Below are 15,298 nucleotides of genomic sequence, written 5' to 3' on the forward strand. Positions count from 1 at the left end.
GAGGTGGAGGAGGAGGTGGAGGTGGAGGGGGAGGAGGAGGTGGAAGAGGAGGGGGGAGGAGGAGGAGGAGGGAAGGTGGAGGAGGAGGAGGAGGGGGAGGAGGAGGTGGAGGAGGAGGGGGAGGAGGAGGAGGAGGGAAGGTGGAGGAGGAGGAGGGGAGGTGGAGGGCTGTGCTGCAGAGGATGGATCAGGCAGACGAGAGGAGTTGTAGACTTTGAGGGCCTCATGTACTAACGCTTTTGCGCCCATTTCAGGCGTATTTGAATGGCAAGGTGCGGGGGAAAGCACTGCGAGATATGTACAAACATGCCGCACCTGAGGTCAAAGCACAGACTGCCTGTCATGGGAACTGAAAATGGCAAATTGCGCTTTTCCGAATCATGCATATGCATTCACGGGAGGGTCAAGGGAGAAGTTGGAGTTTCCCATAAAGAGATGGGAGGGGATGTGTAAAGTGCACCTAATGATGTATTCCGCGGTATGTACAGAAACCGCCTGTGAAAGCGTGCCTCCATTTTGCGGTGAAAATTCTGCACCTCTTAAAAGCAGGTAAATGAATAAATGTAAAAGCAGGTGTAAACCAGATTGCGGGTTTCCTCGCATATGCCTCCTGGTGAAATGACAGCAGTAATCGGAGCAAGGCGAAGACAAGGAGACAAGCTGAAAGGATTCTTGCCACAAGGATCACACTTTTTCTGTTGAGTGAACACGAAATCATTAGGCGGTACAGATTAAGCAGCTATGCAATATTACATTTTTGTGTTGGTGTGGAATTCTGACCTTGTATAATATTTAAATTTGCTGTTACCACGTGAACAAGCACATCAACTTTGTTATCACAAAATGTTGTGTTTTCGCTCTTTTGACTTTGGTGGCTGATCCATGATAGAAAGAGAGAAGGAGGCCCATTCAATTGCATGTTTAAATGCTCGCAATGTACGCTATAGTGGGCGGAGAAAGGCGCCGATTACCCGATGAATTGCACTGTTGGTAAATACGAAGTAAGCTGAAGTATCACAGCGTCCGCAATCTGCAGGTTGGCCATGGTGCTGATAACGCTACGTTCCGCAGGTTGGCCATGGTGCTGATAACGCTACATTTGCAAATGTAGGAACATGAGGGCCTGAGTGGAGGTGAGAGGGGACAGGCTTTGAGTTAGCTCATCACACACGCCGCCCTGCACAATGACCACAGTTCAGAGGCTACAGGAACTGCAGGCTGAGCAGAAACACAGCCTCTTTCCTCCAATCAGCTCCTAGGACACGCTTGAAAACCTCTCCACTCGACTCACTGGGTACTACACAAGGACAAAGCGGCGTTTTCTGGGGCATTTAACTAAGAAATGCTTGCATTGGAAATGCATTTTCTCTCCAAAAAGGTTGGTGGGGAAAGGGTTTGTGAGGGGAGAGCGCCGCGCTGAGTATCCTGAGCGTAGGGCACTGAACTGAAGGAGCACAGCGTCCATGCAGGAAGGAGCCGGGGGAAGACTTCCAGGGATGGGACAAAGCCCTGGCTGCTCCAGAGCTCTCTCTACAATGTACACTTTCAGACTGCCCTGCCTGCTAACTCAACCTCAGCATTGTAATATACTGACTTTGACTGCACCTATTCTCTTCAGGATGTGTATGGTTCATTTTCTAAAGCCATAGTGATGCCAATACTCTACTTTTACCAACTGCTTCAGAGCTGCAGTTGGTAAAATTGGAAAAGGGAACTTTGCAACTAATCCGATTCCTTCTCCTACCTTGCTCCCTAAGTCGTTAGCACAGACATGGTTCTGCATCCTGCTAGCACTGATGCAGAGGAAGAGAACACATTAAAGCAAGAGACCTTTGTTTGGATCTTTCAGAGCTCAGTGGGTACAGAGTTAGACTGCAGATCAAAAGGCTGCAGGTTCAAATCCCCACCCGTGAGTCGCTTTGGATTTTTTTTAAGTCTTAACGATGCATGATCCAATTCTAAAGGCAGGAGTCTGTGTGTCTGTGAGTGTGTGTGTGTGTGACTGTGGGCCAATTATCTAGAGAACAGAGAACAGGTCTTCACTGTATGAAGTTAAAATAAGCAGCTTCTGCTCAGGAGCCAGCTTGCAGTGTCAAGTTGTTCTGAGGTGTTAGCCGCCAGGTGGAGCCCCTTTAATGAAGCCATGGATCTCACAAGCCACCAACAGGTGCTGCACTAGTAATAATATTCTTCCCCCAAAAAATTATAGCCTAGATAATTCCTCAATTAAAGTGTTAATCACTTCTTCTAGCATCCAGCCTATCAAGGGAAACTGTTAAGTCATTCTAGACTTTAGTCAAGGTGGTTATTTCTGTCCTCAACCAGAGATTCACTGATTTCCTTCAACTACGAACAACATTTTGAGTCGAGTGGTATGAAGAAAGCTATTTAATTCTGCAGACCTGTTTAAACAGCAGGGTCTAGCTGTACAAATATGTCTATATGACTAGTTCCCGGAAGCCAAACTCATAGGTACTGTCTACAGACCAGTAAACCAGGAACAGTTATGTGTGTAGGGCACTGTACCCAGAGAGATTTAACATGAATTCAAAAGAGCTCAGATCACGAAACAGTTTTACACATCCCCTTCTTTAAAAGATGAAGCAGTGACATTTAGCAGTCAGTCTGACAGGCAGCACAGAGAAAAAGTCTGTTTCCAGACTGGCAGGAATCTCTGCCTAACCTGTGTGACTGTCACAGAGAGAACAATCTGAGATGGATCTCTCCTGCAATGGAGGGAGATTAATCTGCTGACGTCTCAGGAATGAAGAAGGTGAACATTCCTCCCATGACCCCAGCTCCATCAGGGTCACACCAAGAGACAGGGACAGGAGCTGAACATGGAGTAGACAGACAGGCAGGCAGACAGACAGGCAGACAGAGACGCAGACAGAGACAGGGACAGGAGCTGAACATGGAGTAGACAGACAGGCAGGCAGACAGAGACAGGGACAGGAGCTGAACATGGAGTAGACAGACAGGCAGGCAGACAGAGACAGGGACAGGAGCTGAACATGGAGTAGACAGACAGGCAGGCAGACAGAGACAGGGACAGGAGCTGAACATGGAGTAGACAGACAGGCAGGCAGACAGACACGCAGACAGAGACAGGGACAGGAGCTGAACATGGAGTAGACAGACAGGCAGGCAGACAGACAGGCAGACAGACACGCAGACAGAGACAGGGACAGGAGCTGAACATGGAGTAGACAGACAGACAGGCAGACAGACAGGCAGACAGACACGCAGACAGAGACAGGGACAGGAGCTGAACATGGAGTAGACAGACAGGCAGGCAGACAGACAGGCAGACAGACACGCAGACAGAGACAGGGACAGGAGCTGAACATGGAGTAGACAGACAGGCAGGCAGACAGACAGGCAGACAGACACGCAGACAGAGACAGGGACAGGAGCTGAACATTGAGTAGACAGACAGGCAGGCAGACAGACAGGCAGACAGACACGCAGACAGAGACAGGGACAGGAGCTGAACATGGAGTAGACAGACAGGCAGGCAGACAGACAGGCAGACAGACACGCAGACAGAGACAGGGACAGGAGCTGAACATGGAGTAGACAGACAGGCAGACAGACACGCAGACAGAGACAGGGACAGGAGCTGAACATGGAGTAGACAGACAGGCAGGCAGACAGACAGGCAGACAGACACGCAGACAGAGACAGGGACAGGAGCTGAACATGGAGTAGACAGACAGGCAGGCAGACAGACAGGCAGACAGACACGCAGACAGAGACAGGGACAGGAGCTGAACATGGAGTAGACAGACAGGCAGGCAGACAGACAGGCAGACAGACACGCAGACAGAGACAGGGACAGGAGCTGAACATGGAGTAGACAGACAGGCAGGCAGACAGACAGGCAGACAGACACGCAGACAGAGACAGGGACAGGAGCTGAACATGGAGTAGACAGACAGGCAGGCAGACAGACAGGCAGACAGACACGCAGACAGAGACAGGGACAGGAGCTGAACATGGAGTAGACAGACAGGCAGGCAGACAGACAGGCAGACAGACACGCAGACAGAGACAGGGACAGGAGCTGAACATGGAGTAGACAGACAGGCAGGCAGACAGACAGGCAGACAGACACGCAGACAGAGACAGGGACAGGAGCTGAACATGGAGTAGACAGACAGGCAGGCAGACAGACAGGCAGACAGACACGCAGACAGAGACAGGGACAGGAGCTGAACATGGAGTAGACAGACAGGCAGGCAGACAGACAGGCAGACACGCAGACAGAGACAGGGACAGGAGCTGAACATGGAGTAGACAGACAGGCAGGCAGACAAACAGGCAGACAGACACGCAGACAGAGACAGGGACAGGAGCTGAACATGGAGTAGACAGACAGGCAGGCAGACAGACAGGCAGACAGACACGCAGACAGAGACAGGGACAGGAGCTGAACATGGAGTAGACAGACAGGCAGGCAGACAGACAGGCAGACAGACACGCAGACAGAGACAGGGACAGGAGCTGAACATGGAGTAGACAGACAGGCAGGCAGACAGACAGGCAGACAGACACGCAGACAGAGACAGGGACAGGAGCTGAACATGGAGTAGACAGACAGGCAGGCAGACAGACAGGCAGACAGACACGCAGACAGAGACAGGGACAGGAGCTGAACATGGAGTAGACAGACAGGCAGGCAGACACGCAGACAGAGACAGGGACAGGAGCTGAACATGGAGTAGACAGACAGGCAGGCAGACAGACAGGCAGACAGACACGCAGACAGAGACAGGGACAGGAGCTGAACATGGAGTAGACAGACAGGCAGGCAGACAGACAGGCAGACAGACACGCAGACAGAGACAGGGACAGGAGCTGAACATGGAGTAGACAGACAGGCAGGCAGACAGACAGGCAGACAGACACGCAGACAGAGACAGGGACAGGAGCTGAACATGGAGTAGACAGACAGGCAGGCAGACAGACAGGCAGACAGACACGCAGACAGAGACAGGGACAGGAGCTGAACATGGAGTAGACAGACAGGCAGGCAGACAGACAGGCAGACAGACACGCAGACAGAGACAGGGACAGGAGCTGAACATGGAGTAGACAGACAGGCAGGCAGACAGACAGGCAGACAGACACGCAGACAGAGACAGGGACAGGAGCTGAACATGGAGTAGACAGACAGGCAGGCAGACAGACAGGCAGACAGACACGCAGACAGAGACAGGGACAGGAGCTGAACATGGAGTAGACAGACAGGCAGGCAGACAGACAGGCAGACAGACACGCAGACAGAGACAGGGACAGGAGCTGAACATGGAGTAGACAGACAGGCAGGCAGACAGACAGGCAGACAGACACGCAGACAGAGACAGGGACAGGAGCTGAACATGGAGTAGACAGACAGGCAGGCAGACAAACAGGCAGACAGACACGCAGACAGAGACAGGGACAGGAGCTGAACATGGAGTAGACAGACAGGCAGGCAGACAGACAGGCAGACAGACACGCAGACAGAGACAGGGACAGGAGCTGAACATGGAGTAGACAGACAGGCAGGCAGACAGACAGGCAGACAGACACGCAGACAGAGACAGGGACAGGAGCTGAACATGGAGTAGACAGACAGGCAGGCAGACAGACAGGCAGACAGACACGCAGACAGAGACAGGGACAGGAGCTGAACATGGAGTAGACAGACAGGCAGGCAGACAGACAGGCAGACAGACACGCAGACAGAGACAGGGACAGGAGCTGAACATGGAGTAGACAGACAGGCAGGCAGACAGACAGGCAGACAGACACGCAGACAGAGACAGGGACAGGAGCTGAACATGGAGTAGACAGACAGACAGGCAGACAAACAGGCAGACAGACACGCAGACAGAGACAGGCAGACAGACAGGCAGACAGACAGGCACACAGACAGGTGGGCAGACAGACAAACAGGCAGGCAGGCAGACAGACAGGCACACAGACAGACAGGCAACAGACAGGCAGACAGGAGGAGGGGGAGGTATAGAGGCTCTACCTGTGCTCAGACTCGTGGATAGAGAAGATGACTCCGGAGGTGGAGGTCTTCTGCTGGATAGAGGCCAGGAAGGTGAACTCACTACCCTTCTTGAAGAGCTGCACCACCTTCTCACTGACGTGAGCGGGGGCGTGCACGGCCCTCCCCACATCTGAGGAGAGAGAGAGAGAGAGAGAGAGAGAAGGGGGGAGAGAGAAAAGCAATCAGGATTGTGTGTAAGCTGCTCCCTCCCGGGGGCCGAGGGGGGGGGGGTCCTTGAGACTCGGCTGTCAGGAAGGAGAGGTGTTGAGACAGGAAGTGACACGTTGCATCAAGGCATTGCAGCCTAACACACCTCCCCATTTGACACACACAGCTCACTCACCTGCAAAGTCATGCTGTGTGTGTGTTTGTGTGTGTGTGTGTGTGTGAGAGTGTGTGTCCAGCCTTGGGCAGAAATGGTTAACCAGTGAGTTTGACGTTTCTGTTGAACCCTGCAGTAGCCACCTCATGCTGGATGAAACACAGGCAGAGAGAGAACCCTACAGGCAGAGAGAGAACCCTAACCCTAACTCAGGCAGTGTTCTAGAAGATCCCTCCAGATGATGCAGTATGACATAGAGAAGACAATCGTCTCTCTGCAGGCCACTCAGCTCACTCAGGTCAGTCAAGTCAAGCTCTTTGCTGAAGTTGGTCTTGGTTGGTCTTGGTTGGTCACGATAATCAACATATTAGGAACACATGCACGTTATATACGCACTTGGGCACACATGCGCACCCCCCCCCCCCCCCACCTACCTTACCTACCATGTAAGCTACGGCCTCACCACAGAGTCCCAGGTGTAAATACACCCCGGGCCATTTCCTGTGAATCCTCCTCTCTCTCTCCCCCTTAACATTTCCTGTTGCTCCTCCATCTCTGTCCAAATAAAGCAAATAACAAACCCCCCCAAAAATATATTATATATTAAATCTGTGTGCGCGTTTAACAACATGTTAGCTAGAAAGAGTGAAACGTTCAGGAGCTCACACACAGATCCTCTCTCTCTCTCACACACACACACACACAGTCTCTGTAGTCAGATCAAAGTGAGTCTCTGTTGTGTGGAGTCTGGCTGGTGCTGGATCTCCACATGGCCCACATCCTCACACACACACACACATCCTCACACACACACAGCCTCACACAGCCTCACACACACACACACACACATCCTCACACACACACAGCCTCACACAGCCTCACACAGCCTCACACACACACACACACACACACAGAGAGCCTCACACAAAGGCTTTCAGGATGAAACGACACCAGACACACACCAATGAGGTCACTGACACCAGCTGTGTCTTACTGGTGCCATATCTCCTGTTCTTTCAGGTATTTACATTTGTCCACGTCTCCTTCTTCTCTGTCTCTCAGCCCCGGCTGCAGCCGTCCTTGCAGCCATGTGTTGAGAGCTATTCAGAGCTGCAACACCCTGGGTGTTGGAGCAAAGCTGGGCTCTGGGGAGGGATGATGGAGGATGAAGGCCGGTGATGATGCTGGGGGGAGGGAGAGGTGGGAGGTGGGGGAGAGAGGGGGGAGGGAGAGGTGGGAGAGGGAAAGGTGGAGGTGGGGGAGAGAGCTGGGGGAGGTGGGGGAGAGAGGGGGAGAGATGGGGGAGAGAGGGGGGAGGGGGAGGTGGGGGAGAGAGGGGGAGGGGGATGTGGGAGAGGGAAAGGGGGAAATGGGGGAGAGAGGAGGAGAGAGGGGGGAGGGGGAGGCTGTAGAAGGAGCTCAGCCAACCATGTCTCTCCCTGGGGAGCTGCCCTGCTTTCAGCTGCTCCAGACCTGCAGCACCGGGGCTGGGGGCGGAGAAGGGGCTGGGGGCAGAGAAGGGGCTGGGGGCGGAGAAGGGGCTGGGGGCGGAGCTTAGGGGCTGAGCTTAGGGGCTGGGGGCGGAGAAGGGGCTGGGGGCAGAGCTTGGGGCTGGGGGCGGAGAAGGGGCTGGGGGCAGAGCTTGGGGCTGGGGGCGGAGAAGGGGGCGGAGCTCTGATCGGTTTTAGACTTCTATGTTCTCCTCTCTCCTCTCCTTTCACTGTATGTGGAAAAAGATTCCTGGAGAATAGTGTGTTTGTATTCATGTATTAATATGGTCTGAGGTCCAGTTGCCAGCGTGACACTAAAGCAGGTAGTAGTCATGGCTACCTTTTATGTATGTCAGAGCCCACACTTCTTTACTTTAACTTGAGTGAAAAAGTGGAGTCAGTACTTCAACTTTTACTAGAGTATTTTGAGTAACATGAGTAAAAAAAACAAAGTAAAATGTCTTTGGCTAAAAATATACCTTTACAAACTTTTTTTTGTTTTTTTTACATTTCAAGTTTTGTTAAAAAAATCTACTTTCAACTTTTTGTCACAAATATTTTTGTTGGGAAATTGGGCTTGGGTTAGAAATGGGTCAGAGGCAAAAATTGGTATGTGAGGCAGAAAGCTGCAAGGGCAGGGCATATCTCACTCAGAGTTGCATCACAAGGTCAAGTACAGTACTTCACAAACACCACTGCAACAAAACCACGTTTCGAGATGTATTAAACCCTTACTGAACTTCAGCTTCATCTCAAAAGAAACCACTTGGTCATATGCAGCAGAATCAGAAGGGATTTTATTTGCCATGAGTGTTTGCACAAACAAGGAATTTACTTTGGCAGGGAGGTGCATACATTAAACATATAGGAATAATTAAACTTAAATATGTGGACTAACTATACAAAAGGAGCAAAGTCTAGCTAATACTAAGGGGGGTCTAGCTAATACTAAGGGGAATACAAAAAATATATATAAGTAGCCATAATTTACAATTTAACCAAAAAATACCAAAAAACAGATACAGATACATGCAAATGATACAATAGTGCAAATTGTCAATGTGCAGGGTTTCATTGTGTCATTGTCAATGTGCAGGGTGTCATTGTGTCATTGTCAATGTGCAGGGTGTCATTGTGTCATTGTCAATGTGCAGGGTGTCATTGTGCAGGGTGTCATTGTGCAGGGTGTCATTGTGCAGGGTGTCATTGTGTCATTGTCAATGTGCAGGGTGTCATTGTGTCATTGTCAATGTGCAGGGTGTCATTGTGCACATTGAGATTTAAAGTCAGTGTGAGTCCTTGGCCTTGTTAAAGTGGCCAACAGCAGATGGGAAGAAACTGTTCTTGTGGCGTGAGGTTTTGGATGGAGCCTTCTGCCCGGAGGGGAGGAGCTGGAACAGAGAGTGTCCAGGGTGGGAGGGGTCGGCCACAATCTTCCTCGCTCGCCTCAGGGACCTCGAGGTGTGCAGATCCTCGAGGGAAGGCAGATTGCAGCCGATCACCTTCTCAGCAGTGCGGATGATACGCTGCAGTCTGTTCTTGTCCTTGGCAGTGGCAGCAGCGTACCAGATGGTGATAGAAGAAGAGAGGATGGACTCAATGATGGCTGTGTAGAAGTGCACCATCATTGTCTTTGGCAGGTTGAATTTCTTCAGCTGCTTCGCTTTCTTGGTGAGGGAGCTGATGTTCAGTTCCCTCTTGAGGTCTTGGGAGAGGATGGTGCCCAGGAAGCGGAAGGACTCCACAGTGTTCCCGAGACAGCAACGCACGCAGGTAGAATACTGTAAGTGTTGCTTTCCCGGTTTGTTAAAATTGATGCTAAATAAGTATTTTTTTCGACGAAGACAACTAGCTAGCTAGCACTAGCTATCGAAGGAGTGAAAACTTTAAATCGTCTAGTTGTCAACCGGTGTCGCTAACAGTGGCTCTCCTGGCTAGCTGTATGTGTCCTCTCGTGCCGGGATGTTTCCGCTTTAAATGCTCCAACATGCACGCTGTGCTCCCATGAAAGGCATGTTCCACCCTGCATGTATACACACAACAGCATTTCTTGTAAGAATTTTTTTTTAAACGTTCCCACACTCTGCTAGTTCGGCTTCGCATGCACTGTGTCGTCTAGTCTTCTATTGAATTGCATACGGGAGCGTTACAGGCTAGACTCTCTCTTCGACTCTCTCTGACTCTCTCTGTCACCTCTATGACTCTCTCTGACTCTATCACCTCTATGACTCTCTGACTCCCTCTGTCACATCTTTCTCTCTGACTCCCTCTCTGACTCCTCTCTGACTCTCTGTCACCTCTCCGACTCTCTCCGACTCTCTCCAACTCTCTCCGACTCCTCTCTGACTCCTGTCTGACTCCTGTCTGACTCCTGTCTGTCACCTCTCTGACTGTCACCTCTCTGACTGTCACCTCTATGACTCTCTCTGTCACCTCTCTGACTCTCTCTGTCACCTCTCTGACTGTCACCTCTCTGACTGTCACCTCTCTGACTGTCACCTCTATGACTCTCTCTGTCACCTCTCTCACTCTCTCTGTCACCTCTATGACTCTCTCTGACTCTATCACCTCTATGACTCTCTGACTCCCTCTGTCACATCTTTCTCTCTGACTCCCTCTCTGACTCCTCTCTGACTCTCTGTCACCTCTCCGACTCTCTCCGACTCTCTCCAACTCTCTCCGACTCCTCTCTGACTCCTGTCTGACTCCTGTCTGACTCCTGTCTGTCACCTCTCTGACTGTCACCTCTCTGACTGTCACCTCTATGACTCTCTCTGTCACCTCTCTGACTCTCTCTGTCACCTCTCTGACTGTCACCTCTCTGACTGTCACCTCTATGACTCTCTCTGTCACCTCTCTGACTCTCTATGTCACCTCTCTGACTCTCCTGGAGACGAGACTGGACTTTATTACTTTAACTATTACTTTATTACCTGTACACAACCATCACACACAGTGCACATAAATAATGGTGATGATAATAATACAAATCATGGCTTGAAGGTGGATATCTGCCAATGTGGGTCTTAATGTGTGTCTCCTTCAAGGGAATATGGGTAGTGGTGCGTCGCTAGATGCATAATACAAGACCCCTTATGAAGCCGTGCAGTTCAGCTCCGATGGAAACTCCAGGGGAATATTAGAACACACACGATATTGGATGTGTGTTGGTTTATATTTGCATTGAAGAAAATGTGACCCGCACACACACACACCACACACATCCTCACACACACACACACACCACACACACACACACACAAATCACACAGCTCTGTGTTGTAATCACAGTAGCAGGCTGTTGGAGACCTGGGAACGGTGTCATGCAGCGTGTGTGTGGGTTAACAATTATCTGGGCTGAGATCCCATCCCCAGTCTGGGCCCACACTGTTGGGCTGAGATCCCATCCCCAGTCTGGGCCCACACTGTTGGGCTGAGATCCCATCCCCAGTCTGGGCCCACACTGTTGGGCTGAGATCCCATCCCCAGTCTGGGCCCACACTGTTGGGCTGAGATCCCATCCCCAGTCTGGGCCCACACTGTCCCCACAGCTCCCTGCTGCAGTGGGCTGGTCTCATTATGCATCCCGGATGGTTTCCTACACAAACACATGAGCACACGCACACACACACACCCTTTCAATTACATATACTCGCCTCCATTCCCAAACACACACACACAGAGGAGGAAAATAGCTCCAGTTGATTAGAGCTAATTTGCTGGAGCGCCTGGTGCTTTGAGCCACAGTAACAGTATCAACCAGGCCTCTACAACTCCACCGCTCTCAGGACCCCTCCTGGGTGACAAGCCCACTCTCAGGACCCCTCCTGGGAGACTAGCCCCTCTCAGGACCTCTCCCTCCTGGGTGACTAGCCCACTCTCAGGACCTCTCCTGGGTGACTAGCCCACTCTCAGGACCCCTCCTGGGTGACTAGCCCCTCTCAGGACCCCTCCTGGGAGACTAGCCCACTCTCAGGACCCCTCCTGGGTAACTAGCCCACTCTCAGGACCCCTCCCTCCTGGGTAACTAGCCCACTCTCAGGACCCCTCCTGGGTGACTAGCCCACACTCAGGACCCCTCCTGGGAGACTAGCCCACTCTCAGGACCCCTCCTGGGTGACTAGCCCACTCTCAGGACCCCTCCCTCCTGGGTAACTAGCCCACTCTCAGGACCCCTCCCTCCTGGCTGACTAGCCCACTCTCAGGACCCCTCCTGGGTGACTAGCCCACTCTCAGGACCCCTCCTGGGTGACTAGCCCACTCTCAGGACCCCTCCTGGGAGACTAGCCCACTCTCAGGACCCCTCCTGGGTGACTAGCCCACTCTCAGGACCCCTCCCTCCTGGGTAACTAGCCCACTCTCAGGACCCCTCCCTCCTGGCTGACTAGCCCACTCTCAGGACCCCTCCTGGGTGACTAGCCCACTCTTAGGACCCCTCCTGGGAGACTAGCCCACTCTCAGGACCCCTCCTGGGTGACTAGCCCACTCTCAGGACCCCTCCCTCCTGGGTAACTAGCCCACTCTCAGGACCCCTCCTGGGTGACTAGCCCACTCTCAGGACCCCTCCTGGGAGACTAGCCCACTCTCAGGACCCCTTCTGGGTGACTAGCCCCTCTCAGGACCCCTCCTGGGTGACTAGCCCACTCTCAGGACCTCTCCTGGGTGACTAGCCCACTCTCAGGACCCCTCCTGGGTGACTAGCCCCTCTCAGGACCCCTCCTGGGAGACTAGCCCACTCTCAGGACCTCTCCTGGGTAACTAGCCCACTCTCAGGACCCCTCCCTCCTGGGTAACTAGCCCACTCTCAGGACCCCTCCTGGGTGACTAGCCCCTCTCAGGACCCCTCCTGGGTGACTAGCTCACTCTCAGGACCCCTCCCTCCTGGGTGACTAGCCCACTCTCAGGACCCCTCCTGGGTGACTAGCCCACTCTCAGGACCCCTCCTGGGTGACTAGCCCCTCTCAGGACCCCTCCCTCCTGGGTGACTAGCCCACTCTTAGGACCCCTCCCTCCTGGGTGACTAGCCCACTCTCAGGACCCCTCCTGGGAGACTAGCCCACTCTCAGGACCTCTCCTGGGTGACTAGCCCACTCTCAGGACCCCTCCTGGGTGACTAGCCCCCTCTCAGGACCCCTCCCTCCTGGGTGACTAGCCCACTCTCAGGACCCCTCCTGGGAGACTAGCCCCTCTCAGGACCCCTCCTGGGTGACTAGCCCACTCTCAGGACCCCTCCTGGGTGACTAGCCCCTCTCAGGACCCCTCCCTCCTGGGTGACTAGCCCACTCTCAGGACCCCTCCTGGGTGACAAGCCCACTCAGGACCCCTCCTGGGTGACTAGCCCACTCTCAGGACCCCTCCTGGGAGACTAGCCCACTCTCAGGACCTCTCCTGGGAGACTAGCCCACTCTCAGGACCCCTCCTGGGTGTTTACTAGCTGTGACGAACACAGCTAGTAAACACCAGATCATCCTTGCCTCCCTTGTCTAAGCAAATGCACATCAATAAAGGAGCATGGTTCCACTCAGGAGGTCGGGGGATGCTAAACAGCACATCTCTCTGTGTTCCTGCTCGTGTTCTCCTCCAGAGACAACTCTTCCTGCTCCCCAGAACACGGTCTTTATCTGGGCACGGTTGATTATGGAGTGAGGTGCTGAATTATTAAAATCAATGGAACTCCAGATGTTATCCTTGCTTTTTACCACAAACAACACGAAGCAATCTGAACCCTGGAGAGATGTACAGAGCTTAACGAGGAATTGATAAACTTGCCTGCCTGACGCATCTCTCTCTCTCCCTCTCTCTGTCTCTCCCACGCTATCTTGCTCACCCAGCTCTCTCTCTCTCTCTCTCTCTCTCTCTCTCTCTCTATCCTATCTCTTTCCTTTCCTATCTCTTTCCTTTCTTTTCCTCTGCCTCCCCCCCTCTCTCCCTCTCTCTAACCTCTCTCTGTATGTATGAAGGGGCTCGTAGCATCTCCCATTCCCCAGAAGCACAGTCGCATACAACATTAACAGAGCTGTGTTGCAGCCTTACGAGCCTTAATGTTAATAAAAAGTGCGTTCGACATGGACTGCGGCTGCATGAAACGACCGGCGAGAGTAGTCGCTTGCATTCAGGGAGGAGTTAAAAAACTGATCTGTGAAGTCGGACATTCCAGCTTCTCGTAGTTTGCTGCGTTGACGTCAGTCATGGCCGATCAAGCGCTGTTTGCTTACTTTACTTTATTTACCATTAAACTTAGTCTTTCCGTTAGTGAAGAGGCGGACTAAAACCCTTTCTTCAACACATTTTTAAATCAATTAAACTGTTTTGTCCGGATTTGAGCATTGGTCAAATTGAAGGTGTCAGAATAATTACAAAACGTGTCAAAGTTGTCGTATGTGAGTCTGGCCAATCATGAAATAGCTGTGTCGTCATTAGAACCCGTGCAGTTGCTCTTGAGAAAATGTGCTTGGCTACACAGCCGGCAGTTCTCGAATCGATCTCACAGTACTTTGATGGCTACGTCACAGTGACCTAGCCTCGGCGCCGTCTCAAGTCGGACAAATAGTCTAACCAGAATTCAATGTTTCAAGTTAGCCGCCTGCAGCCAGCTGCAGAGCTGCATGAAGTTAGTCCATGTCGAATGCACCTAAAGTGTTGACATGAAGCCGGCTGCAGCAGGAAGATGAGTGCAGGAACAAAGGATGATTTGGAAGAGAGCAGCCCCCAGCTAGCCTGTAGCAGCCCCCAGCTAGCCTCTAGCTGCCCCCAGCTAGCCTCTAGCAGCACCCAGCTAGCCTGTAGCAGCCCCCAGCTAGCCTGTAGCAGCCCCCAGCTAGCCTCTAGCAGCCCCCAGCTAGCCTCTAGCTGCCCCCAGCTAGCCTGTAGCAGCCCCCAGCTAGCCTCTAGCTGCCCCCAGCTAGCCTCTAGCAGCCCCCAGCTAGCCTGTAGCAGCCCCCAGCTAGCCTCTAGCTGCCCCCAGCTAGCCTGTAGCAGCCCCCAGCTAGCCTGTAGCAGCCCCCAGCTAGCCTCTAGCTGCCCCCAGCTAGCCTTTAGCTGCCCCCAACTAGCCTTTAGCTCGTGTGAGAGAGAGGCCCTGTCTTCACCACGCGGTCTCACAACTGTAGACGTGTCACTTCCTCCATGCTGTTCTGCAGCTTGTCGGGGCCTGGAGCCGTTGAGGTTCAAGGTGCAGCCGTCCCCTCTAACCCCGCCCCCAGTCCTGCAGAGGCATGGCTGCTACCGTCACCATGACACCCTTCAACGCACCGACAGGAAGCACATGGACCCTGGCTCCGGCGGTGACTCCATGGCGATGGTAACTCAGGGTGACAGGAAAGTGGCGACGCTGAGCAAGTGACAAGCTTGGGGCTTGACAGCGCCAGGCAGAGATGAGGAGTGCTGATGGAGTGGGGATGGTGTCCGTCTACGGAGTTTAACGCCAACTCGTCCGACTGC

The 15,298-nt window shown here is 52.8% G+C and overlaps 1 protein-coding gene across 1 annotated transcript in view; it reads right to left on the reverse strand.

Moving 5' to 3' along the window:
- Positions 1-15,298, reverse strand: part of LOC124482086 (protein kinase C-binding protein NELL1-like) — a 135,694-nt gene that overhangs the window by 110,809 nt on the left and 9,587 nt on the right. Inside the window, 1 exon segment of the mRNA XM_047042439.1 lies at positions 6,026-6,176. Within this exon segment, the coding sequence (XP_046898395.1) occupies positions 6,026-6,176 (151 nt within the window).

Source organism: Hypomesus transpacificus, chromosome 19, assembly GCF_021917145.1.
Source record: "Hypomesus transpacificus isolate Combined female chromosome 19, fHypTra1, whole genome shotgun sequence".
NCBI classification, from domain to species: domain Eukaryota; kingdom Metazoa; phylum Chordata; class Actinopteri; order Osmeriformes; family Osmeridae; genus Hypomesus; species Hypomesus transpacificus.